This window comes from Selaginella moellendorffii, unplaced genomic scaffold, assembly GCF_000143415.4.
Source record: "Selaginella moellendorffii unplaced genomic scaffold, v1.0 SELMOscaffold_52, whole genome shotgun sequence".
Classification (NCBI taxonomy): Eukaryota; Viridiplantae; Streptophyta; class Lycopodiopsida; order Selaginellales; family Selaginellaceae; genus Selaginella; species Selaginella moellendorffii.
The window spans coordinates 1,139,602-1,162,775 of NW_003314313.1; the positions used below are offsets into that span (position 1 = coordinate 1,139,602).

At 53.3% G+C, this 23,174-nt stretch overlaps 7 protein-coding genes across 8 annotated transcripts; 2 read left to right on the top strand and 5 right to left on the bottom strand.

Annotated features, from left to right (window-relative positions):
- Positions 1 to 423: 423 nt before the first annotated feature.
- LOC9635937 (protein SPIRRIG) lies at positions 424 to 12,460 on the bottom strand. The gene is made up of 20 exons (XM_024687275.1): positions 11,977 to 12,460; positions 11,824 to 11,887; positions 11,677 to 11,762; positions 11,482 to 11,602; positions 11,347 to 11,394; positions 11,159 to 11,290; positions 10,953 to 11,111; positions 10,824 to 10,889; positions 10,656 to 10,770; positions 9,581 to 10,599; positions 8,900 to 9,533; positions 8,747 to 8,849; positions 7,619 to 8,670; positions 5,898 to 7,563; positions 2,944 to 5,850; positions 2,575 to 2,883; positions 2,216 to 2,519; positions 2,019 to 2,165; positions 799 to 1,968; positions 424 to 727 (listed from the first exon to the last, which is right to left on the bottom strand). The coding sequence occupies exons 1-20, from the start codon at positions 12,093 to 12,095 to the stop codon at positions 530 to 532; spliced, it is 10,419 nt and encodes a 3,472-aa protein (XP_024543043.1). The 5' UTR covers positions 12,096 to 12,460; the 3' UTR covers positions 424 to 529.
- A 231-nt stretch (positions 12,461 to 12,691) lies between these two features.
- LOC9635938 (protein enabled) lies at positions 12,692 to 14,641 on the bottom strand. The gene is made up of 2 exons (XM_002982192.2): positions 14,146 to 14,641; positions 12,692 to 14,083 (listed from the first exon to the last, which is right to left on the bottom strand). The coding sequence occupies exons 1-2, from the start codon at positions 14,518 to 14,520 to the stop codon at positions 12,938 to 12,940; spliced, it is 1,521 nt and encodes a 506-aa protein (XP_002982238.1). The 5' UTR covers positions 14,521 to 14,641; the 3' UTR covers positions 12,692 to 12,937.
- Positions 14,642 to 15,260: 619 nt separating this feature from the next.
- LOC112350636 (pentatricopeptide repeat-containing protein At4g02750-like) lies at positions 15,261 to 16,356 on the top strand. The gene is made up of 2 exons (XM_024687139.1): positions 15,261 to 16,148; positions 16,285 to 16,356. The coding sequence occupies exons 1-2, from the start codon at positions 15,261 to 15,263 to the stop codon at positions 16,354 to 16,356; spliced, it is 960 nt and encodes a 319-aa protein (XP_024542907.1).
- Positions 16,336 to 18,553, bottom strand: LOC9635939 (diacylglycerol kinase 6). Its single transcript, XM_024687155.1, has 11 exons — positions 18,282 to 18,553; positions 18,100 to 18,222; positions 17,918 to 18,046; positions 17,775 to 17,860; positions 17,613 to 17,706; positions 17,506 to 17,554; positions 17,369 to 17,451; positions 17,248 to 17,318; positions 17,116 to 17,187; positions 16,853 to 17,057; positions 16,336 to 16,804 (listed from the first exon to the last, which is right to left on the bottom strand). The coding sequence occupies exons 1-11, from the start codon at positions 18,504 to 18,506 to the stop codon at positions 16,469 to 16,471; spliced, it is 1,473 nt and encodes a 490-aa protein (XP_024542923.1). The 5' UTR covers positions 18,507 to 18,553; the 3' UTR covers positions 16,336 to 16,468.
- Positions 18,554 to 18,561: 8 nt separating this feature from the next.
- Positions 18,562 to 20,171, bottom strand: LOC112350641 (apoptosis-inducing factor 2-like). The gene is made up of 4 exons (XM_024687156.1): positions 19,832 to 20,171; positions 19,509 to 19,771; positions 18,998 to 19,440; positions 18,562 to 18,947 (listed from the first exon to the last, which is right to left on the bottom strand). Exons 1-4 carry the CDS (start codon positions 19,936 to 19,938, stop codon positions 18,687 to 18,689), a joined length of 1,074 nt encoding a protein of 357 aa, XP_024542924.1. The 5' UTR covers positions 19,939 to 20,171; the 3' UTR covers positions 18,562 to 18,686.
- Positions 20,172 to 20,284: 113 nt separating this feature from the next.
- Positions 20,285 to 22,083, bottom strand: LOC9635940 (dihydrolipoyl dehydrogenase, mitochondrial). Its single transcript, XM_002982194.2, has 2 exons — positions 21,685 to 22,083; positions 20,285 to 21,616 (listed from the first exon to the last, which is right to left on the bottom strand). Exons 1-2 carry the CDS (start codon positions 21,961 to 21,963, stop codon positions 20,363 to 20,365), a joined length of 1,533 nt encoding a protein of 510 aa, XP_002982240.1. The 5' UTR covers positions 21,964 to 22,083; the 3' UTR covers positions 20,285 to 20,362.
- Positions 22,084 to 22,258: 175 nt separating this feature from the next.
- On the top strand, positions 22,259 to 23,053 carry LOC9635941 (ubiquitin-conjugating enzyme E2 11). 2 transcript variants are annotated; one of them, XR_002993829.1, is made up of 3 exons: positions 22,259 to 22,505; positions 22,557 to 22,862; positions 22,910 to 23,053. XR_002993829.1 is itself a non-coding variant. In XM_002982082.2 (2 exons), the coding sequence occupies exons 1-2, from the start codon at positions 22,290 to 22,292 to the stop codon at positions 22,785 to 22,787; spliced, it is 447 nt and encodes a 148-aa protein (XP_002982128.1). In that variant the 5' UTR covers positions 22,259 to 22,289; the 3' UTR covers positions 22,788 to 23,053. The 2 variants fall into 2 exon arrangements, 1 of the variants encoding a protein (XP_002982128.1); XM_002982082.2 differs by having other exon boundaries at positions 22,557 to 23,053.
- Positions 23,054 to 23,174: the final 121 nt, after the last annotated feature.

A 23,174-nucleotide genomic window follows, 5' to 3' on the forward strand; every position in this document is an offset into this window, starting at 1 on the left:
GGGAAGATGCCCCTGGTGTCGAATACCTTCTCATGCTCAACTCTAAAAACGAGCAACTGTCTTGGCTGGTTCTCTGGCTCTAGTGGACTTCGACGATCGAGATCTTCGGTCAGGGTGGTCAAGCTCGCGAGTTCTTGGACCAAATGGAAGAACACGACTCGAGGCGGAGTCCAATTAACAAAAGGAACTTCACTAAAAAAGTTTTTTCGCAATAAATATCACTACTCGGCTCACTAAAAAGCCCTAGACCATTTGGTTGAGGTGTCAAGCTTACAAATCAGAAGTCCAAGGTACGAATCGTGTAGGAATCGACCTTAGAAATCTAGCAATCTACAGAAATCCAACGCCAGGTCCATGCTCCCTGCAAGGACGAATTAGCTTTCACGATCCAGCGTGACAGAGACAGATAGTAACAGCAACTGGAGGAGAGCCGAGGATGTTGTCCACGTCTAGCGAGTGATTTCTTATTGACATTGTACAAAAAAAATTGCGAGAGTGTCGACTCCCCTCCTTGTAGACTCAACTTAAGTTAGCTACTACTAGACAAAGCTCTTTCCTCGACGTGTTGCGAGCAGCTCCAGCAGATCGGGACGGGATCCACATATCCCAGCTCCACAACGGGGGCGCTCTCACCACATCTCTGGCACGAAAACTTGCCACAGTTTCGGCAGTAGCGCTTGAGCTGCGCTACGTCCAAAACATCCTGGCACCACGGGCATGTCTCGGGCTGCACACAAGAAAAAGAGCTGGAGCTTGAGAAACCTGGAAAGAATCAGCATAAAGATGTGAAAGCTTTACCTGGACACTGGAGCCATCGAGAGTTGAGAGCACCCAGGAGGTGACGTGCCCGCCGGCGTCGCCGCTGTAGAGCTGCTTGAGGTCGGGCGAGAGATGCAAGGCCGTCACTGGCTGCGTGTGAGACTTGAGCACCTTGTGGAGTACGAGGTGATACTCGGGTGTTCCACCCGTGAAGCACACATTCCTGGGAGGTGGTACTCCTCTCGACCGCCGGGAAGGCCCTTGTGCAAAGATCGCGTAGTCGATCCTCCACAGCTTGATGGCACCGTTCTGGTGGCCGGTCACGTACCACCCGGTTTCCATCCAGTCGGACAGCACCGGGCTTGTGATGGAAACGATGGCCTCGGAAGCGAGGCGAGAGACGTTGAGAGCTGCTAGGCAGTCGCCATTGACACTCCACACCACCAGCATCGTCCCTGCTGCTGTGACAATCTCCCCGGTCATCTCGTTTGTATGAACCGCTGACGCTGGTGCTGGAAGCTGTGGGAGCTGCCTCACGAACTCCAGGGTGCTGAGATCCCAGAAGATGACTGTGCAGTCGCTGGAGCCGGTCACCACCAGGTTGTAAGGTTGGCAGACGGACAGGCAAGTGACACTGTCGCTGTGAGCACAGAGAGCTCTCTGGAGGTGAAGCCTGCGTTGGTTACGAACACCATCCTTTCGGAGACGCCACACGGAAGCGACGCCATCTTCTCCTCCTGTCACGAGAGTGCGTCCGTCCCTGCTGAAGCCGGCGCACACAATGGTGCCGTCGTGAAGTCCCTCGTGAGTTGACAGGAGTCTGTCCTGGTCGTATGAAACAAAGCGCAAGCTGTTGTCCGGGAAGCCCCACGCGATATACTTGCTGTATGATCGTGGCTTCAGCAACCTGTTGTGACCAACCGAGAAGACTTTGTCGTGAGACACAACGATCTGGGCGATGGAGGTTGTTGCGTTGCGGATCTCCTGCGGGGCCAGAAGTTGAGAGCTTCGCAGAACGTGGCCAAACGGAACTTTCTGCTGGCACTTTCTGCCCGGATGAGGCTTGAGGAAGAGTTGCCGGGGTGTTTGTCCGAAATGGTTGATCTGAGCCAGTGTCGAAGCCTTCAGGGCCGGATCCCGGACCGAGTCTATATCTACAGCTCCCTCGTACGTCAGGTAGTAAAACACGTTGGTGGCGTCCACAGCAGCCTGCATTTCGAGAAATCAGCCGCATAAACAAAGACTCGTAACTCTCATACCTGTCCTCTTTGCCGATATCCAAAAATGAGATCTATCCAATGATGTAAGTTCTCTGAAACGTACTGAGATTCCAGCGCCTCACGATGCTTGCGAATAAACTCGCGTGCACTTCCTTTGGCCCAGGGTGGAAGGACAACGTCGTCAACCTGCTCAATTGCTTATTAGAAATGTTAGAAGGTGCAAGAGAAACGCGTACTTTTTCTCCAGACTGTTTGGTGCCTAGATCCAGGTCGAACTTATTCTCCAAAAACTCAGGCAAGTAGAAAAACTCCGGGACCAACTCTTTCACATCCGCCGTGTTTCCTTGGCTGGCACTCAGCCAAGTATCGCGAATGTTTGTAAAGAGTCGATCTGCGTGGTCGAACTGACCACCTTGGAGCTTGAGGTTCTCTTGGCTGAACGGAGGCAAACGGATTAGATAAAACAAAACTGTACCAGCGCTTGAGTAGTGAGAACCATAGTGAAACTTCGGTATTTCCGGATCATCCCAATTATCGTACCTGATCGAAAGAAAATTCGTGAGCACAAATGCAATGAGTATAGTACACAATGTACCTCTTTCGGAACACATCCTCACGTTCCAGAGATAGTGCTCCCATTGGCTTGTCAAGACGACGATAAACAGTCGGATTAGAGAGGTTCAGCTCCTCGCTTTCATAGTCAGCAAGCACCCATGGAAAGACTGGATACTGCGTGAGATCGTTGTAACCCCGACCAGCTAGCGTATTCAAGTGCATGAGGTACTGAAAGTTGCTTATCTCGCCATTCTGCCAGCGTTTGCTAAAGGACTTGGCCATTGTCTTGAAAAGCCGGCCTCCTTCATTGCTGTCTAGCTTGGACACTCCAGAGATTGCCGTTTCAAGCCTGTTTGTCACAATGACAAAAGCAATTAGCTAGCGAAAGGAGGAGTCAAAACTCAAGTACCTGCTGCTACGAGGTAAGTTGATGGACAAAAGGTTCTTAAACACCTCATCTCGCTCTTCCTTGTGGAACACCAAGAGATCATTGCAGCCATCCATGCTGAACAGCTCGATAGCAACGGGTCGTAGCTGATACCAACGCTTGAGAAGCTCGTGCACACTGTCGAGTTTCCACATCCGCCACGAGTGTGGCATTTGTCGTCCCGACGAGAGTTTTTCCTTCCCCCAAGCACCTCCACTGCAAGCCCAAGCCTTCCCTCCCGGCCATGTGTTCTCGGTGTCCGACCAAGTCGCGGTCTGCGTAGACTCGAAGACGACCGAGATGCTTGTCTTCACTCCCAGTGCTTGATCGATTACCGAAAGCTCGCCCTCACCACCTTTCTCACATATCCGGCCGGCACTGTCGATGAAGTAGTTCTCGATGATGTACAAACACCTCTCCCCGATGAGAAAGATTCCATCATGCTTATCCAGCCCCGCAACACGCTCGCAGTTGTAACGGAACCTGATCTTCTCGCCACGCTCCAGGTAGGGAGCTATCAAATACTCTCCGTCGTCCTGGAAGTCTTGGTCGTCTGCGTCGTCCAGCTGAAAGTCGCCGGTTTTAGTTGGCGAAGAGCCCGGAGCAGTCCCATGAGCGTCCGACTTACTTCTCTGGATTGATTCCGGGCTCTTCCCGCTGTCGTTGATGGCGCTTCTGCTGCGTTCGATGGTCCCGTCACCTCTGGTCGACAAGGAATTTGCATCGTCTTCCCGTCCTTTGGACTCGGTGTCCTCTTCGTCAAAGGACTCGAGGTAGTCCTTGGCAGCATTCTTCTTAGGACTGTCGACGCCCAAGGAAAAGATGTGGAAGAAGGAGTCGTAGTCCGGATTCTCTATGTCCACAGCGAACCCGGCCTGACCATTGGGAAGTACTTCCGCTTCAGCTTCTTCAGGTGCGTGAGCAGCAATGTCAATCTTCGGCTTGCAACGTACGAGCTTCTTCCGCATGCGATACGGGCCCTCGGTAGAGCAGAGTTGCCACTCGTTGTCACTCTCAGCTACAGACTTGACAACGGGCCACAGCCCGCGCTCGTGCATGAGCTGTTGGATATGATCCTGCCACTCATTCTCGGCGTGTATCACCCAACCATATTTCACCTGTCTCATCAGCCGGAGCTCCGCCGATAGAGAGTCTCTCACCATGTCGAGAGCAACTCTGCGCTCCAGCATCTGTTCCCAGTGGCGGCCGTCCGCCTTGCTAGCATCTTTCATCCTCCTCCCCATCTCTCTCTTCCGCCTCACCTCGAAGTTTTTGAGACGTGAAGAGTTGAATCGAGCCGCGCCACCTATAAACTGCATCCATGCAAGCGAGGCACGTTGCTCCAGCACCCGTCCAATGGCATCGTGAGCGTCGTCAAACCACGTATAGAAGCCGATCGAGTTGGATGCCAGGAGCTTGTCGAAACCTCCGTGGAAAACGTCCAGCGCCTCGCCAGAAGCGTGCCTGAGCACGAGAATGTCCTCCAGTGCCTCTTTGCGGTAGTGTAGCAAGACTTTGCATGCATCCACGGCGAGAGTCCGAACAGCCTGCCGTGGATCTTGAAGCAGAGGCACGATGTTGACGAGGAGGCATTGCAGGAACTCCGAGTCGACGTTGCCGGGACACAAGACCAGCTTCTTGTGGGATATAAGGAGCTGCAGGACCAAAGTGATGTCCAGTCCTCCTTTCGCTAGCAGGCCAGTGTTACTCGACGTTAGTTCCTCGTTTGTGGTGGGCGACGGGAGAAAGCAGAACAGAAGCATCCGGTTGGTGTTACGTAGCAGGGACTGGACGAAAGGCTCGAGCTGCTTGAAGCCACCACGAGCAAGAGATAACAAGCTCCTGCCGGTTGTCATTGCTTCCTCCACCCGGCCGTGCTTGTTGGCCAGCTGCAGCATCGATAGCAAGAACTCGAGCACCTTCAACACCCCTGCCGAATCCGAAAATGCTCCCATGTAGACACGATCCACCACGAGCGAGCTGAATGCATCCAGATTTGATGACCAGCGAGCTCTGTCCAGCTTCTTGTGTGCTTCCTCGTCATCACGTTGGAGACGACGTTCGAGGAAGTTCATGACCCGGTAGAGGCAGAGTCCTTGAAACACCACAGCGATATCGCCACCAATATGGAGAGGCACAGCTTCCAGAGTTGCTTCCACCAGTGGCGTGGCTTTCAGCTGATCAGCTAGAGCGTCGGCTAGCACCTCAGCCACAAGGTCCAAGACGGCTGTAGCACCGGAGGAGCAAGGTCCACCCCCGGAACCGGCAGATTCCAGCTGCAACAGGAGCTTCTTGGTGATCGGAAAAGCTTGCTTGTCGTCCTGAATCGATGATCGATCCGAGTCACTGGCAGGACCATGTGTTGAAGCGCTTACAATGGACGTCGTTCTCGATGGTATGCTGCTGGCAGAGCGGGAAGGAGCAGGAGTGTCGCTAGGAAACGTGCTTTTCACCCACGACGCCAAATTGTTGCCAGGCGTTCGCGATGGCAAAGGAGTTCCAGCCTCGTTTCTCGAGTTGTCTGACGTTGTCGGAGACAGTGGAAGCGTCACGAATGCGGAAGTTGACGACTCGGTGAAAGCGTTGGAGAATGACGAAGAACGCTGAGAGTGAGTGTCGTCGCCGTTGGTGGTGTTTTCCGCGTACGTGGATGGAAAGACGAAGAAATTGTCTATGGACTCGTCAGCTTGGAACGGCTTCATTATGTCGATTGGAGAAGACTTGGTTGAAACAGCCAAGAGCTCTACTTCCTGAGCTGCTGGTTCCTCTGCGTCGGCCTTGGCTCCAACTTTCTGGTTAATAACTTGGAAGTCGTCCGAGAACTTATAGCTCGACTGGTTGTTTGCCTCGGCAGAGATTCCTTGGGCAGCCTCGATAGCTGCCGCAGACCTGCAGAAACAACAATAAACGTTTGCAAGTCCTCAAAGCAATCGTACCTCGCACAGGAAAAATAAAGTTCCACGCTTCCTTCGAGAAAATCGAGACGCCTGCAAGCTGTCGAGAAAGGACGATGCATTTTGGCCAGATCCACCATAAACCTCAGCAGCGAAGTCACGAGAGATGGCGCTGCAGCCTCGCCACCCATGAGGCGTGCAGCATATGTCTTGTGCAGGAGAGCTTCGCTCTGAAGATCACCTCCAATATCCTTGAATCCATTCGCAAAGCCAGCTGCCAGAGACTCCGGAAACTGCGAAAAATCTCCTGTCTGCTGCACTATTTGTGACTGAAGGCTCATCTTGTCAAACGCTGCCTTGAACATGAGTAGAATGGAGTCGAGGAATTCCGTGAAGAGAATTTCTCCCTCGATAGCTTCCCCGGGCATCAAGGCGTGAAAGTCCAGCAGCCGGACCTCCGGTTGACGAGGATAAACTGGTTTCCCGAACATGAGGCAGAAGAGGATGTAGTATATCTCCGGAGCATCGTAGAAGCTGGAAAGTACGTGGGAAATGGCTTGATATCCGCCACTGGCACGGAACTTTATCGAGAAAGTTGGCGACGAAGATATGCAAACTCCAAGCAGGGTCATTATCCACCGCATTGTGGTCGGGTGTGCCGCCTCGTCCAGCACAAAAGTTATGATTCTCGAAGAGACTGTCTTGTGCCAGGTCTCCAAGACGTCTTCGGCATTGATAGTCATCTGCAGGTCGATCAGCATTTCCAGAAGAACGTTTCTCACGATGACCTGCAGCCCCATGGCCTCCCGAGATATCGGAGAGTCGCGAACAACCTCTGGCGGATTGAAGCTCATGACGACGAAGTCGGCCACGTACTTGAGCTCCGAAGGCAGAAAACCATCTTCGAGGAGAATACCGAGTAGCACAACCAGCTTCTCTATCACAGGCACCTCTATATCTCCTCGTTGCAACGTAACCAGGAGATGTTGGACGATATTCAGCCGACGTAAAGTTGCCAGGTTGTGATTCCTGTACCGATGCACTGCCACCAGCCTTTCTATGAACCCGAGCAGCGAAAGCTGAATCGGAACGGAAGCCCTGCTCCAGAGGGTCCAGTCCATGAGGACATGCTCCATCATATCCGGATTTGATAGCACCACGCAGTTGAGAGATTCTTCGGGTGTTGCAGCACTTCCAAACTCTGACATGCCGTTTGCAATATCTTCAGGACCAATATCTGTTGCATCGAACACCGAGCCGCCTGAAGACACTTGGTCGTCAGCAGGAGGACCGTTGACGTTGTTGTTGTTGTTCGCACCATGCATGTCAATCAGAGGGTGCTGTCCAGACGAGGCAGTGTTGGTCGCAAAATGAGAACTTTGCGGTGGCGCATAAAAGGAGGCTTCACACGCAGCAATCTGGAATAGAAGCTCCAGATCCTGTACCTCAAACAGACGGATCCTCCTGTGCAGAAACAGCACCAGTAAGTGGTATCCTCGGCACGCGAGCATGTCGTAAGTGTTTCGAGGATTGTAATATAGAACGCGGACCAAAAGTGATAAAGCCAAGTGCAGCATCTCGCCAGTTTCTGCAGCCTCGACTAAAGCAAGCACGACAGCCATGCCCCCAACCTTTCTCATACTGTCCCCAAAGCTGCAGGGATTTAGTATCTCAACATCCCCGACCAACCGGCCGATTCGAGGAAGGCCTGTAAAGAGATGTCTGCATTAACGATAGCTTTCGCAGAATATAAAAATACTCACCTCCAAGCGGAGAAGCTGCGGCTGACAGCGGCTCCACCAAGTTCACAATAGATTGTTGGCCGGCAGTTTGCGTTTGTCCGGGAGTTCCATCAAAAGAGAATATAAGTTTCTTGTTGGAAAGTTGGATCCAGAACGAGACAAGTCTTTCGAGCTCCCAGACAGCCCCGCTTCCGTCAATTCTATACTTGGCAGCATCACCACCTTTTTGCACGTTTACACCAGCTGAAGCAGTTTCCAGCCCCTCTAACACCGCTAGATTTCCTCCCCCGCAAGCTTCATACGGCACAAATCTCAAGAGGTCGGTATCCTGAAAGAGGCCTCGGTATCCTCTCCCCAGTGCATAAACCAGACAGACGGCTTGCGAAGGTAAAACTTCTTCGAACAGATAGCAGCCAGTCATCTGCCATGTTGACGAAGAAACGTCTGAAAGCTGTGGAGGAATCCCGATAACTGCTTGAATAGTCTTTCCAAACGAGGAAGGCGAGTAGCCAAGCTTTCCTGTATGCCTCAGGTTTCCGTTTACGTAGAGGCTCGCCACACTCGACTGAAAGAGACCGGCGAGTGCATTCGGTTTGTTATGCACAATGACTATATGGTACCACAGGCCTTCTTCCAGTCGGACACCTTTGAAAGCTAAGAGAGAACTAGGACCAGTTGCCAGAGTTAAGAGCCCCGAATCATTCAAGTAAAGCTCCGCTAATACTGTCCCCTTCTCCTCCACAGACTCCACCATGAAGATACGAAGAGCAGGTCGACTTCTTCCACCCTTGGTTTTTCCCTCTATCCCAGTGAATCGAAGCCAGCACATAAATGAGTAGCCTGCTGCTGGTGGCCATGACCTGTCTCCTAGAGAAATTCGGACGGAGGCATGTCCATTTCGTCGTGAGGAGAAGTCCATGAAGCGTGCAGCAGGAGAGATTTCTGCCGAGCTCTCCTCACTGCGAACCACCCCTTCTAACGCTTCAATGTATCTTTGTGCAACTTGACCGTAAGTATAATCTCTGCACTGCCACATATATCGCAGCAAAGCCCGTAGCTCAAACGAAGAGATTCTGTAAAAAGAATAGAAAGACAAGAAAGAAACACGTTAAAAAAAAGTAGAAAATCCCAAGGCTCTGGCTTTCTTACCTATAGGAACCGAGAAGCTTCACTATCTGCATGCCGTGCATCCATATCGCAGGCGAATAGCTTGCACTCGGCGTGAGAATCTCCAGCACCATTTTCAGACAACCTGGGAGCTTTAATGAGAAAGAAGTCCAGCACCAGTGATATTTCGCATACCTGCTAAAGTGAGACGATCTTTATTCACTAGACTTCCTTCGGATAATGCCTCGACCGACGTGACCACCTTGAGCTGCGCCTTGGGAGAGAAGTCGTCGAAAAGTTGAAGCGCTACTTGAACGAGCCCGGCATTGAAGAGCTCACGTCGCTCGTCAACCGAGATAAACTCGTTGTCCCACGTCCCAGCACGAAAGCTGTCAACATTTCTTGCGGGGGATTGAACTTTCTCGAGGCAGATGTCGAAAAATAAGTCCAGAATAAGGTCCTCGTAATCGCCACAAATGAGTCCCGTCTTAAGTAAAGCAGCGCTGAAGGCATGACTGAGCACGCAGTCGTTCAGTCTTATCCGATTTACCGAGTGGCCTGCTACTCCCACAGTCACCACATGCAGCAAAGCATTGACAATCTCCATCCTCTGCCTTGGTTCCGCACCGGAAAAGTCTTCCAAACTTTCAAGGACAGTGTGCATGAGAGTGAATCCCTTCCCCTCACCGAAAACGTCCTTTGCCGCCGGATTCGAGCAGAGTATTCGAAAGACAGCCCAAAGGATATCCGTCTTGGCCTTAAAAGTGATACCTTGTCCCTCGCCGGCTCTAGTGGTGCCGAGTAGAGCCTTCAATTCTTCAGGATGCGACTGCATTAAAAGTGTAAGTTCCTTAACGATTGTATAAAAGAACAAACCTGAACTGTGTCCTCAGAAATCAGACAGCTTAATATTCGCAGCACGTAAGTTCTGTGGATATCTGATAGAAGTAACGGTTGAAGCGCGTCGAAACCATGCGCTTTTCGGAAGGCAGTTTGGTTGGCTTCGTTCCTCTTCAGCAGTGACAGTAGACAATCCCAGCCTTGAGCCAAGCTCACTTTATCTTCAAATATATGCACTGCTTGACCATCTTTCTTTTGCGATATCTTAGCAGCCGTCTTCAAGTCCTCAACAAGGAGATCGAGCACGCCGACTTCGCGAAGCACTTTCTTGTACTGAGGATCAAACGAGAGAATCTTCACGAGGAAAGAAAGTATGCTGCTTCTCAGTGACTGGGACAAGGATTGTTGCAGCAGGCAACACAGGGAAAGGAGCTCCTGCTCCGGGACCTGATTCACAACCGTCACGACATGCTCCAGCACTTTCAAAAGCTGTCCCTGAAGAACACGCGGTAGAGCTGGCATGTTGAGAATAAAAAGTGACAGGGTCCTGAGCTCTTGAACAACCAGATAGTTATCCATGTGACTTGCAAGTAGCCTCAGCAGCCTGTCAAGAACTTCCACCTGCGAATTCAGATTCCCAGACTTGAGAAAGATATCCTGTAGCACTTGAACCGCAAACAGATCCCGCACTTTCCCATCTGTCAGAGATTCGTTTGACTTGAATCTGGTTCCATCAAAAATCGGGAAGCACCTGCTTTGGATAGCCACCGCTTTTGCCTTGTTGTAGTTTAAATCCCCGGGCTCACTTTCTTCGACTGGTCCAACTTGAGCGAGGTCTATAAGAGTGTCGAGCAAAGCCAAGAAGGACGTCGACAAGTCTGCTTGCCCGCTGCTCGTTTCTTCCCCAGAGTCTTGCAGACTTAACAGCCTGCCAAGGCTTGAAGATGCACTGGCATCCGCTGTTGCAGGACTAGCAAGAGACAGCCCGAACTGCACCAGCAACTGATAACCATGAGCATTTTGCAAGTCCTCCCTGAGGTTGATCCCACCAGCACCTGTTGGATAAGATTAATTGACGTACATTCACCAAGGACGCAAAAGCTAGCCATACCTGGTCGACAAGAAACCTCGACGCAGGTAAGCAGAAGCGACACAACTCCCACAGTGAGTGTTCCGTCACCGCTCTCACACGTAAACTCTTTCACTGGCCGTAACAGCATTTTGACCTGGTCGGCAATGACAAGTCGTTAGAATGCATTCAAGACATGTACAAACTTACAAGTTGATGCCGGTGAATATAGTGAGCGCAGCTTCCGTCATCACTCGAAAGAACATTTCCAAGGATCTGCGTCAATTCTAGCAAGTTTACATGGAAGAGGTCGCGATTGTTATGCAGAAAGTGTCAAACCTGAAGCACGTGGCGGTGAAGTTGTGCTAGATGTACAGACGAAGGCCGTTGAATGACCATCGCAAAGAGCATTTGCAAAGAATCATCGTCTGCTAGACTCTGCGCGGCTCCAAGGTGACTCCCCAGCGCCTTCAAGATATGCACAACTTCTCCTTCGACCTGCAACACAGATTCAGTGAGGAAAGTTGAGATACCCAAAGCATTACCTGGAGCTTTTGTCTTTTCCCATCGTCACTCAGAGCGTCTACAAAATCGTCAGTCAAATCGAGGAAACTGTACAAGACGTGCACGAGGCACGAAAGAAGGCCCGCATCGAGGAGCGGCTGTACGTCAAGTGGCTGCCACGAGAACAAATTTCATGCATTCACGACAGCGTAAAAGATGAGAAACTTACGGGGGAGACAAGGCTTTCGAGGACGTAGAGCATGTTTGCTGTTTCTTCCTTCACACGGGAGAAGATTTCCGTTAGAAAAAAAAATGCTACACTTCAACCTTTCGAACTTTCGATTGGTGAAACAGTAGGAGGTACCTGCTTTCCTTGAATGAGAGATTTGGCGAGTGTATCTTGGCTAGTGGATGACTTTATCTTATCAACGTCAGCGATGAAAGCTCTAGCAACCACAAAGGCGAATTGCCTTGTGTCGACTAGCCTGGAATCCCAAGAAAAAGAAGAGAGCATTTTTTTCTTAAACGATCAGACCAAATCCAAGCAGTAAATACGTACGAGGTGGCAAGCTGCGCAGGATTTTGGTGACGCCGGGAGAGCTTACAGAAAACACTTAGCGCCATCTCCAAGGCTTCTTGCTTCTCCTGCACTCTCACGACAGTTTTTAAAAGCTTGCTCCTCACGAGTGAGACGAGACACACTCACCTTGTCCGAGTGTCCACATCGAAACTCCTCCCAGAATCTCTTGAAGTCCTGCTCCGATTCATAGCTACGAAGAACAAACAAAAAGAAGAAGAGGAAATGATAGTGAGAGCCGACTGTTCACGCGAATTCAAAGAAGAAAAGAGGACAACTCACTGTTGCTTGGAATTGGCATCGCCATCGAGATTGGCGGCGGCGCTCCTCCGGCCGGATTGCGAGCCAGGCGAATCCCGCGACGAGAAGTTAACTTTGTTGAGGAGCGAAGTCCATTTCATTGTTGGGGCCTTGTTCTTGGACGAGAATGTGACACCATCGCCAACAATATCATGTAAAGCGCATCCCTGGATCGAGAAATTCCCGCTGCCGGGCCTTAGATCCTACATTCCAGGCCGAGCCGCCGAGGCGAGATCATCGCCCCACGCCCTACAGCGCTCCTAATCTCCCGAGAGCTCACCCGGCGCGCTCCAGAATGGCGCCGCTGCTAAACCCCAGATTTCTCCTGCTCGCTAAGAAACCGGCGAGATCTTGGAATCCGGGAGCTGCTCCAAACCTGTGGCGCGGCGCGCGTCCCTCGGATCTTCGCTGCGATGGCCCCGCCCGCGGCCAAATACCATCGCCTTCTTCTTTCTGGCTCTTGAGAAAGAAGAGAAAACAAATACAAATGAGAACAAGCATAGAATACACAAAATAACGCGGATCCAATTAACGTTGACAACCGGGGTTAAGTATTTTAACGGAGCTAGGGCTCCTGGGAGATGCGCGGGATATTCCACGTAGTTCGACAAAAGTGCTGTTGGAAGGAAGCGTCAGGAATTTCTTTTCGGAGGAAAGAATTCTGGGGAAGTGGCCACCATGACTGACTGGACGCTCAAACAAATCCATCCGTTCGCCCATTCGTTCGCATGGATGAATGAGTGAGGGCACGATCAATCACTAAAAATGTTTGTCACGCTCACCCGCCGACGTCGATCGTGGATCGAATCACACAAGATCAGCCATTTGTGGGTGGAATAATCCATACTTGTTGTTGTTTCATGCGATCACTCACTACCATAAACAAGAGCTTTTCCTTGATGCTTGCTATAGCTGAAGTTATTCTAATCGAGACTGCTACTATTCATCCGCTGCTCTCCATGAGGTGTTCTTGTTGGACTCCTCCATGGTTTCCAGGATCCGGGACTTCTTCGTCAGCAACACTGGACGTAGCGGCGGTGGTGGCGGTGCTGCTCTCCTCCGCCTCCACAGTTTGCGAGGTGGTCTCCAACTCCTCCACCACCTCGTCCTCTTCAGTCACTTGTTGCTCGCTCACAGTCTCATCAACCTGGGCAGCAGGACGAGGAGGCGGCGCTGCTTGGACTGGGAGGAGCTGCGGATACTGGCGCGGCGGTGGCGGCGGTGGCGGTGGTGGGAACTGAAAGTGTGGAGGTTGCTGCTGAAACTGGACATGGTGAGGAGGAGGAGGAGGAGGATGATGTCCAAATCCGGGAGGTGGCGGTGGTGGCGGTGGCGGCGAGAAGAATGGAGGAGGATAGAATGCTCCGGGAGCCTGTTGTAACTGGTAGTGCTGTATTGGACGAGTATAGTCGAAGCTCCCATCCGGCCGAGCAGCCATGATCATCTTTGCATCGCCAGCCAAAGGTGGCCGAGATCCAAAGCTCAAGGCATGAGAAGGCGGCGGCGGCGGCGGTGGTGGGAGAGCCCAAGGCGATGGCGGAGGCGGTCCTCTTTTCTTCATGGCTTCCCGCATCTCCAAGTAGACGGCGTCCATTTGCTGGCAGTCTCCAAGCTGGCTGAGGCTCTCAATCACGAGCTTGTAAGTCGGGATGGCGATGGCGAGCTCCGACGCTTTCATCGCCCTGTGGATGTGCGAGACATCCTCGGCCAGCCCCCGCTTGTGGCACGCATCCACCAAGCTCGCAAAGTGGTACGAAGCCTCTTGCTTTTGCTGTGGAGAAGGCGACGAGTGGTGCCTCTCGTGGCCCCCCGAGGACCTCGCCACCATAGCTCGCCTCATCTCCGCGTACACGGCATCCATTCGCTCGATGTCGTTGTGCTGGCTGTAGATGCCGAAGAGAGCCATGTAGGCCGGGAGTCCAACGACGACCTCCGCTGCTTTCATGGCTTTGATGAGCGTGTCCATCTCGTGGAGCAAACCTCGCTTGTGGAACGAGGCGATGAGAGCGTCACAGATGGTGGACGCCTCCGCGGGATGCTGCGGTGAAGGCGGTGGTGGTGGTGGTGCTCGATTCATGGAAACGCTCTCCTACAAGTAGAGAAGCTTTTGTGAGATCTTGGAAAGAATCTATCTTGGAATAGCTGGAGTACCTGGTGCTGCGGAGGAGCGATCGATGCGTAGTGAGGAGGCGGCGCCAATGCACTTCCGCGATCACCGAGCTCGATGCTTCCGGGCCAGGGAATGCTCGGCCTAGGAGGAGGCGGCGGCGGCGGTGCTCCAAATCCAAGCGGAGGAGGTCGATGAGTTGGTGGCGGCGGTGGCGGTGGTGGCGGAGGAGGAGGCGCAGCATAGCCGGTGCTAGGCGAGGGCCGCGTCGCGCTACTCGTGGTGTTTGGATCCACATTGTCCCAGGGAGAGGGAGCGTACCTTAGCCATGGCTGCGAGGAGCAAAACCTACACCATCCCAGGGGCAGCGATGGCGCGAGCTTCCTCCCAAGGGCTTGCGCGCCCAAGAGCTGCCTCATCCCTCCTGGCCGCCAAATTTTCTCGCGACCTAAAACCCATCTTCTCTAGGACTTCATTCTCTTTGTATCGATCGTGATTCGTGAATGAGCGGAATCCAATGCGCTGTGCCTCTCTCAGGCACAAGGCAGCCAAGAACACGAGAACGCTCTGCCATGACGCCGCCGCTATCGCCATCGCCACCGATGCGAGCTACTGGGCTCCGCTCATCCAGTCGTGCTGCACTGCGCGGGATTTGCCCCGGGCCAGGCACATCCACGCGCAGATCATGCTCTCGGATCTCAAGAACAACCGGATGCTGGCCAATCTCCTGGTGGAGATGTACGGCAAGTGCGGCTGGATGGCGGCGGCCAGGGCCGTGTTCCGCTGCATCAAGAACCCCAACGTTTACTCGTGGAACATCCTCATCTCCGCGCTCGCGCTTAACCGGGAGGTCGCCGAGGCAGCCTTGATGTTCCACCAGATGCCCTCGAGAAACAATGTCTCGTGGAACGCCTTGCTTGCAGCATATGCCGCGAGCGGGCATTTGCAAGATGCCCGAGTGGCCTTTCTCAAGCAGCCATGGCGTGACGTCTTGACATGGACGACGCTTCTTACAGTCTTGTGCCAGTGCGGCCACCTTTCCGAGGCTCATTTCCTGTTCGAGAAGATGCCGGAGAGGAACGTCGTAACTTGGAACGCGATCGTCGCAGCATATGCCCAGAACGGGCATGTTGATGAGGCAGAGCTCTTGTTCCATCGGATGCCGCAGCACGACACCAGGTCGTGGAACTCTCTTCTGATCGCTCATGGTGAATCTGGCCGCATCCACCAAGCTCGGCACATCTTCTCCCGAGTCCAGCAGCCGGATCACGTTTCCTGGACGTCGATGATCGAGGCTTACGTCGCAAACGCGTACCTCGAGGAGGCCAAGGCGCTGTTCGACAGAATGCCGGAGCAGGACGTGGTTTCATGCACAGCGCTCATCACTTCCTTCGCGCAGAGAGGCTATCCTCACCAGTGCAAGCTTCTGTTTGATGGAATGCCCTTCCGGGATGCCGTGTCCTGGACAGCGCTCATGTCCGGCTATGCACAGAACGGCCTCATGGAAGACGCGCAGGAGGTAAACTCGCGAAATCCACAACACAGCATGATCGGTTGCAACGCAATGGTGGCGGGTTTCAGCCAGCGAGGAGACTTGGCGCAAGCAAAAGCAGTTTTTGATGCAATGCCCGAGAGAGGAACCGTGTCCTGGAACGCTCTCATGGTTTCGTATACAATGACAAGCGCAAACAACCAGCACTACCGCGATCGAATGGAACAAGCGCTTGCAATCTTTGGCTTGATGCCGGAGCAGGATATGGTGGCGTGGACCGCGATCCTTGCAGCGTATGCTCAATCCGGGCATGTCGATCAAGCGAAGTTTTTCTTCCAGAGAATGCCCGCGCAGGATCTCACGGCGTGGAATGTGATAATCGCGGCTTATGCTCACAACAGCAGTGGCTATGGAGCCCAAGTTTTCCGAGAGATGAGCCTGGCAGGAGTGAGACCTAACGAGACCACTTTCGTCGTCACGCTCACGGGTCTCAGCCACGCTGGTCTGCTCAAACACGGCCGGGAGTGCTTCCTCTCCATGACTGAAAACTTCCAAGTTGCTCCCACCGAGTTCCACTACGCCTGCATCATCGATCTCCTGGGCCGAGCTAAGCTGCTCCAGGAAGCCGAGGAGCTCATCGACAACATGCCTTACAAGCCGGACTGTGTCGTGTGGACGATCTTGCTGGCAGCCTGTCGGATCCACGGGGACTCCAAGCTCGGGGCCCGAGCCGCACGGAACGTTCTCAAGTCGGACACGGTGAGCTCCTCGACTTATGTGCTGCTGTCCAATACTTACAAAGGTATCACCGGACACGGACATGGCTCCGAGTGGCAGCCGCTTGGATCATCACAGGCTGCTGCCGCTTGCCTTGCCTAGGCCCGGAATGTGGAGGCTGCTCCAAACTTTCGCTTCGTCTCGTCATCATCGGAACCGCTACTGTCGTCTTGAGGAGCCACCGGCTTGTGACGAAGGCCGTGCTCCATCCCATGCCTGGTGAAGGAGATTACGTGCTGGTACTCGTCCTTGGCCTCGGCAATGCAGCCTTCCTTTGCCAGCATCACGGCCTGGCCGTGGTGCGAGATTTCAATCTCCGTGGGGTTTCCGTGGTGGGATTCTGGCAGGGGTTGTTTCCACGGCTCGCCATCCATTCGCATGTAAGTGTGGCTGCTCGTGGAGCCAGCTTGAAAGACTATCTTCACCCGGTTGGCCTGTGGGACACACAAAGGTGGTGAGACGAAGGAGATCAATATAAATACCTGTGCGAGACGTGTCCCGTGCCCGTGTGGAAACAGAAGGAACAGGCCATGCCAGGCGTCCCTGAATCCCACAATCTCTAGCAGGCCATCGTCGACCCTTGGAACTGTCAGACCCCGCTCGTGGGATAACTTGTCGTTCGGATTTCCCCAGGGATCCAAGCCTCCAGAAAAGCTCGGCAAGTTCAGCAGCACAAGCGCTCGTATGCTGTCATGAAATGCGGTGGCATTAGCCTCGAGAATTTTGGAGTTCCAGCGTTTCAAACCTTGAGGAGATCTTTAACTCCGTCCACTTTCCTTTATCGAGCACGTATACAGTTGCAAGGTCGTTAATGTTCCTGCAAAAAGCCAACCATTGATTGGTTCAGCGACTAGGAAAAACTGTATCAACTACGAACTTTGATGAAGCATGGCGCCTACAAGAAGGGCAGAACCAGCCTTGTGTACAGCCAAGTTTTGCATACGTGCACTGCAAAAATCGAGTTAACTACTTAAAAGCTTACATTAGAGGACACTTACTTGATTTCGCATCTGGTTACTGAACTTTTCAGGGTGCTTCTGCCTCTGCTCATGAAATTCGTAAGAAACCTGTGCATCCATTCCTGCAAAGAGAAAGTAAAAATGATTATAAGCACTGGAGCGGTACTGCACCTCACCTATGCTGAAATAATTCCAGAATCCTCCTCGATAGATCTGTAGCTTTTCCTGCAACCATGCACAACTCAGCTCATAAGTGCCTCTCGACAAAATTCGTTTTTCTTACGCGGCTCTCTTCACTTTTCTTGAAGACGTGTAACGAATGTGGAGCCTCGAGACCAAGATCAGTTGTTCCCTCCATTTTCATCGCTAGATGCCAGCTGCAGAGACAAGAAAACAAGCATTCTAAGTTGAGCATGCAACAAAAGCATAGCCAACTTTTTTTTACCTGTCGACTTGCAAAGGATGGGCGTCCATGACATCTGCTAGAAACCGTTTGACAGACTCGGCATCTGTTCCAGGATTCTTCTTTCCCTGCTCGCACAAGAAAAAGAACCAGTTTTCATTGGAGAAGAACATCCGAAACAGTACCCATCCGAAAGAAAACGGGAGATTGTTGCCGGTTCCAAGAGGAATAGTTGCAATAGGAATTGGCTTCTCGAGCCTCAAGTCTCCCATAATTCCAAGTAACCAGCCGGCGGTACCATCGCCTCCAGCAACCTGTAGGCACATCAAATCAAACTCTCCACGAGAGGGCAGTAGCCGAGACTCACCACAAGCCGCAACCGCTCGCGAATTTCTCCGGCAACTTCATCTCCTGCCTCTGTTAAATCTTTCAAGCGCTTGAGTATCCGATCTAGAACCCTGTCCGGAGCTTCCTCGCTCAGATCAAACAACTGAAGAAGAAAAGCAAGATTTTAGAGAAGAACCCAAAGTGGTCCTGAACTTAAGGTACCTGGCGTGAATCCAGGAGCATCTTGCAAGTCTGGAGGAGAACTTTGCCAAGCTGCCCACCACTTTTGGTGTTGATAAAGACGAGCACCGGACACTTTGGAATGCGGAAGCCATCTGAAGCCGAATGCCCCCTCCCATCTCCCGTCCACACAAACTCGGGAATCTTTAAGTCCTCCAGATCCAGCGACTCACTGTTTTGCCTCCTCTTGTCGAGGTGCTTTTTCATCTTGATCTTGATCACACCCCGTCTGATCTGAAAATTCTGCTGCCTGACAATCGTGTCCAACAAAGAATTGGAGATGAGATAAAGCCGGACCGGACCGACTTCTTCTCGTCACCGAAGCGTGATCTCGGGAACAACCTGCCCTCGTTCCTACCTATAACCTAATACGCGGAGCTCGCTTTTTCAGCTGCGAAGACCAAGGCCCTTCCTGGTCTTCCCAACGAACAAGTCCCGGCTCTTGACAAGGCCAGGGATCCAGCCAACAAAAGTTCCAAAGGGGAGTTGAGCTACTCCTGCGTGACGCCCCAGAGAAACCAGTCCCATTGCCCGTTCCAGCGGACAGTAGCACCTTAAGTCGCCGCAATCAGCATCATTCGTCAGCTTTCGGATGTTTGCGGCGACGACCTTGGCGTGCTTCTCGGCGAGAAATCCTTGCTTAATCTCCTGTAAAGATGTTTAGAGTAGAAGAAGAGATGCTAGATATAGGTTCCTACCTTCAGGTCGGTGATGTCTCCACACGCAAACACGTTCCGCGTTCCACTCACGAGTAGCGCCGAGTCGACCCGTAATCTTCCATTGCCGTCGAGGGAGTCCTCCAGGAAGGTGCCCTTGAGCCAGGAGCTGCTGGGCCTGGAACCCGTGCACACGAAGTGTGTGTCCGCTGGGATTTGCTTCCCGGACTCTGTGGTAAAGATTGGTGGCGAGGCCGAGCTTGTGATTCGCTCCTTCAGAAGAACCCGGACAGATTTGGACGTCAACCAGTTGAGAGCCTTGGTGGAAGCCGAGGGGCCGAGGAACTCGATGAGCCGAGGACCGCCTTGTACCAAAGATACGCTTTTCTCGGGAAAGTCCGTGACAATCTCTCCAGCAAGTTCCACGCCGACGGGACCTCCACCAACGACGAGAATCGAACTTGCTCGCTTCAGCCTCTCATGGTCTGTTGTTCATGGAACCAAAACGTGAGTGAGAAAACAAAACGAGGAAAAAGGCTTTGAAGTTACAAACCAGCCAAGATTTCTTGAATGCGGTCTCGTCTAGTGGGTGCACCCTTGGCATGCGATCCGGTGCTGATGACCAAAAAGTCGTAAGGGAGTTTTCGGCCGGTGCTAGTCGAGACCTGAGCAGGAGAACTGCTCACACTCACGGCCGCGCTTTGGACGAGCTCCACTTGCGTCAGAAACTCCGAGTATGGAACGATGGATCGCTCCGCGAATGAAGGCTCGACTGTGTTTCGAAGAGCACCGTAAGGTATCTCCAAGTAATCCTTCCTGCCAATATCATCACATCACTTTCTCAAGACAAACAAGAGAAGAAAACGAGAGACTTACGGATCGATCAGCGAAACCGAGGCCTCCGATTCAAGAGCTTTTGCCACATGCACCCCGGCAATGCCACCTCCCACCACCACAACACGCTGCTTCCTCCTCTTGTCCATTTCTACAGTATCTATCTAGGATCAAAAAATTTCTCCCTGTCTACGTTTCGAATCTTCGATCAACACGTAACTAGCTAGCTGAAATTCTAGCTAGCTAGCTGCCTCTCTACCTCTTTGCAAGCATCCTTCAGCGTGGCGACCAGATCCTGGAGCTCCTCAACCCCACACACGAAGTGAATCGCAATTGGAGGCTGCGATCCAGCTGGAGCTTCCAGGCTCACATTGTAGAACACATCCTTGGCGGCGCTACCACTGCTCCGCTCCACACACAAATCGCGCCCCCATTCCACTCCCACAATCCTTGGAACGCCCCCGTCCATTCCCAAGAACCCTAAAAGTAGATCAATGGCAAAATGGAGTTCTTTTATTGGTCATGGACAACGTTCCTCGTATTTAAAAAAGTATCGATGGAGGAGTGAGAAGCTTAGAAGTGGATGGACTTGTCATAGGTGGCCATAGCGGCCTCCTTGACGGCCTCGCTCAGCGTCGGGTGCCCGTGACACGTCCTGGCGATGTCCTCGCTCGACGCACCATACTCGAGCGCAAGGCACGCCTCGTGGATCATCTCGCCGGCATTGGACGCCATGATGTGGATGCCCAAGATCTTGTCACTCTCCTTCTCCGCGATGATCTTGACGATCCCCTCGGCGTCGTCGATCGTCCTGGCCCGGCTGTTGGCCATCATCGGGAACTTGCCAACGCTGTACGCGATCCCCAGCGCCTTGACTTGCTCCTCCGTCTTGCCCACCGATGCGACCTCGGGGTGCGTGTACACGATGCCCGGCACCGTGTCGTAGTTGACGTGCCCGGCCTTGCCGGCGATGAGCTCCACGCACGCCACCCCGTCCTCCTCGGCCTTGTGCGCCAGCATCGGCCCCCGGATCACGTCCCCGATGGCATAGACGCTGGGGACGCTCGTCCGGAAGTGGTCGTCCACCTCCACCCGGCCCATCTTGTCGAGCTTGATCCCCACCTCGTCCAGTCCCAGGCCCTTGGTGTATGGCGACCGCCCCGCGGCGACGAGCACCACGTCCGCCTCCAAGCTCGACGGCGAGCCGCCGGACGCCGCTTCCAGGGAGAGCTTGAGCCCGGAGCCCGACTCCTCCACCTTGACAACCTTGGTCTTCATCACGAACTTCATCTTCTGCTTCTCCAGCGAGCGCTGGAACGTCTTGCGGACCTCGGCATCCATGGACGGGACGATCACGTCCCCGAACTCCACCACCGTCACCTCGGAGCCCAGCCGCCCCCACACGGATCCCATCTCCAGGCCAATGTAGCCCGCGCCGATCACCACCATCTTATCGGGCACCTCCGCTAGCGCCAGCGCCCCCGTGGACGACACCACCTTCTTCTCGTCGATGGTGATGCCGGGGAGGCCCTTGACGTCGGATCCGGTGGCGATGATGATGTGCTTCCCCTTGACGCTCTGCGAGCCGCCGGAATCGATTAGCTCCACCGCGACCTCGTTGGGGGAGACGATCTTGCCGCTGCCCTTGACGTACGTCACCTTGTTCTTCTTGAACAGGCCCTCGATTCCCTTGGTAAGCCCCGACACAGCCTGCTCCTTCTGCGCCATCATCGCGGCAACGTCGATGTCCACGCCGGACACCTTGACGCCGTGCTTGGAGAAGGTGTGCTTGGCCTCGTGGAACATATGCGACGAGTGGAGCAATGCCTGTGGTGTTCATCCATCCATGGGTTGAGCAATCAAATGCCAAGAAGAATCGAGTGAGCAGCACTTACTTTGGAAGGAATGCATCCAACGTTGAGGCAAGTGCCGCCCAGGGAGCCTCTCTTCTCGATGCACGTCGTCTTGAATCCCAGCTGCGCCGCCTTGATTGCCGCAACGTAGCCGCCAGGCCCGCCGCCAATGACAACCACATCGTTGTCCTCCCCGGATGCAAACCCCCTCACGCCGCCCAAGCGCCCAATTCCGCCATACCCGCCATTCCGGATGCTGCTACTCCTGTAGAGCAGCCGGCCCAATCCGGCGGCGGCGCACCTTGCCCTGCCTCCCGCCATCGCCGCCTGGATTGCGATCCACACAAAATGCGATATGCGTCACTCCCCCTTCTCTCTCTCTCACCCACACCACCACATGATGCGTGCCTGTGGTCTTGACCTAGCTCCTTGCCTCCGACCTAATTAATCTCGACCGTTGGATTATTTTGGCGCCGGGCGAGCAGATTAATCGCCCATTCGCCCTTCCAAAACGTCCTCGCATTTACCCGGTCTGGGCAAAGTCAAACTGTCCGGCGTGCCACGTGTAAAAGGGGTGTAAAGGCACGGCTCCTCATTGGTCAAGCGGCCCCCCAGCCAGATAGCTAGGGCAGCGTTGTGCGTGGTGAATGGCAAGCAAGCGCATCCAGAAGGAGCTGCTGGATTTGCAGCGCGACCCGCCCACGTCATGCAGCGCCGGCCCCGTTGGTGAGGATCTCTTCCGCTGGCAGGCCACAATCATGGGTCCGCCCGACAGCCCTTACACCGGCGGCGTCTTCTTCGTCATGATCCATTTCCCCCCGGACTATCCATTCAAGCCGCCCAAGGTCAACTTCCAGACCAAGGTAACTCTCTCACTCTTCGGTGCTACCGAGCGTAACGCAACGTTCACGCAGGTTTACCATCCAAACATCAACTCCAATGGGAGCATCTGCCTCGACATCTTGAAGGAGCAATGGAGCCCGGCTCTCACCATCTCCAAGGTTTTGCTCTCCATTTGCTCGCTCCTCACCGATCCAAATCCCGACGATCCTCTGGTGCCCGAGATTGCCCACATGTACAAGAACCAGAGAAGCCGGTATGAGGAGACCGCCAGGGCGTGGACGCAAAAGTATGGCATGAATTGAACACGAGCAAGAACAAGCAAGCCGGATCGGGCATCTACACCACCACCACCACCACCACCACCATCCCCCATCTTGGTCAGTTCTTCTCGGTTCTTATTTATGCGATCTCATTCGTGTTCCAGGGTTTCTTTCGCTTCCTTCCCTCTCCATTCTCAAGTGAGTGAGTTACACTGACCCCGATCTAGTGAAATCAAAACCCATCTTTGTCTATAAACTTCACATCTATCTTGAGAAAACAACAAGCGAAAAGCTTGTAGTCTCCCGAATTTCGAGTGGCAAGAAGAAACTTTGGCTTTTGGTAGATTTTGGAGGGCGATGTCAAGGGACATGGATGCACGATCACAAAAAAGAAAACAAAAACAGCGAAGTTCTTCCCACCAGATGAAA

What these genes read in the sequence shown, in the direction of transcription:
- LOC9635937 (XM_024687275.1), bottom strand. Translation starts at nt 12,095, where the DNA reads ATGAAATGGACTTCGCTCCTCAACAAAGTTAACTTCTCGTCGCGGGAT. An exon ending in GATGTGGACACTCGGACAAG is followed by an intron (nt 11,763 to 11,823) that starts GTGAGTGTGTCT and finishes GTGAGAGTGCAG; the next exon opens with GAGAAGCAAGAAGCCTTGGA. An exon ending in CCTGCGCAGCTTGCCACCTC is followed by an intron (nt 11,603 to 11,676) that starts GTACGTATTTAC and finishes TTGGGATTCCAG; the next exon opens with GCTAGTCGACACAAGGCAAT.
- LOC9635938 (XM_002982192.2), bottom strand. Translation starts at nt 14,520, where the DNA reads ATGAGGCAGCTCTTGGGCGCGCAAGCCCTTGGGAGGAAGCTCGCGCCA. An exon ending in TCGCTCCTCCGCAGCACCAG is followed by an intron (nt 14,084 to 14,145) that starts GTACTCCAGCTA and finishes CTCTACTTGTAG; the next exon opens with GAGAGCGTTTCCATGAATCG.
- LOC112350636 (XM_024687139.1), top strand. Translation starts at nt 15,261, where the DNA reads ATGCCGCAGCACGACACCAGGTCGTGGAACTCTCTTCTGATCGCTCAT. An exon ending in CCATGACTGAAAACTTCCAA is followed by an intron (nt 16,149 to 16,284) that starts GTTGCTCCCACC and finishes TCTTGCTGGCAG; the next exon opens with CCTGTCGGATCCACGGGGAC.
- LOC9635939 (XM_024687155.1), bottom strand. Translation starts at nt 18,506, where the DNA reads ATGAAAAAGCACCTCGACAAGAGGAGGCAAAACAGTGAGTCGCTGGAT. An exon ending in CATCCTTTGCAAGTCGACAG is followed by an intron (nt 17,707 to 17,774) that starts GTAAAAAAAAGT and finishes TTGTCTCTGCAG; the next exon opens with CTGGCATCTAGCGATGAAAA. An exon ending in GTAACCAGATGCGAAATCAA is followed by an intron (nt 17,319 to 17,368) that starts GTAAGTGTCCTC and finishes CGATTTTTGCAG; the next exon opens with TGCACGTATGCAAAACTTGG.
- LOC112350641 (XM_024687156.1), bottom strand. Translation starts at nt 19,938, where the DNA reads ATGGACAAGAGGAGGAAGCAGCGTGTTGTGGTGGTGGGAGGTGGCATT. An exon ending in TCGGTTTCGCTGATCGATCC is followed by an intron (nt 19,772 to 19,831) that starts GTAAGTCTCTCG and finishes TGATATTGGCAG; the next exon opens with GAAGGATTACTTGGAGATAC. An exon ending in CATTCAAGAAATCTTGGCTG is followed by an intron (nt 19,441 to 19,508) that starts GTTTGTAACTTC and finishes CATGAACAACAG; the next exon opens with ACCATGAGAGGCTGAAGCGA.
- LOC9635940 (XM_002982194.2), bottom strand. Translation starts at nt 21,963, where the DNA reads ATGGCGGGAGGCAGGGCAAGGTGCGCCGCCGCCGGATTGGGCCGGCTG. An exon ending in TTGGATGCATTCCTTCCAAA is followed by an intron (nt 21,617 to 21,684) that starts GTAAGTGCTGCT and finishes TGAACACCACAG; the next exon opens with GCATTGCTCCACTCGTCGCA.
- LOC9635941 (XM_002982082.2), top strand. Translation starts at nt 22,290, where the DNA reads ATGGCAAGCAAGCGCATCCAGAAGGAGCTGCTGGATTTGCAGCGCGAC. An exon ending in AGGTCAACTTCCAGACCAAG is followed by an intron (nt 22,506 to 22,556) that starts GTAACTCTCTCA and finishes ACGTTCACGCAG; the next exon opens with GTTTACCATCCAAACATCAA.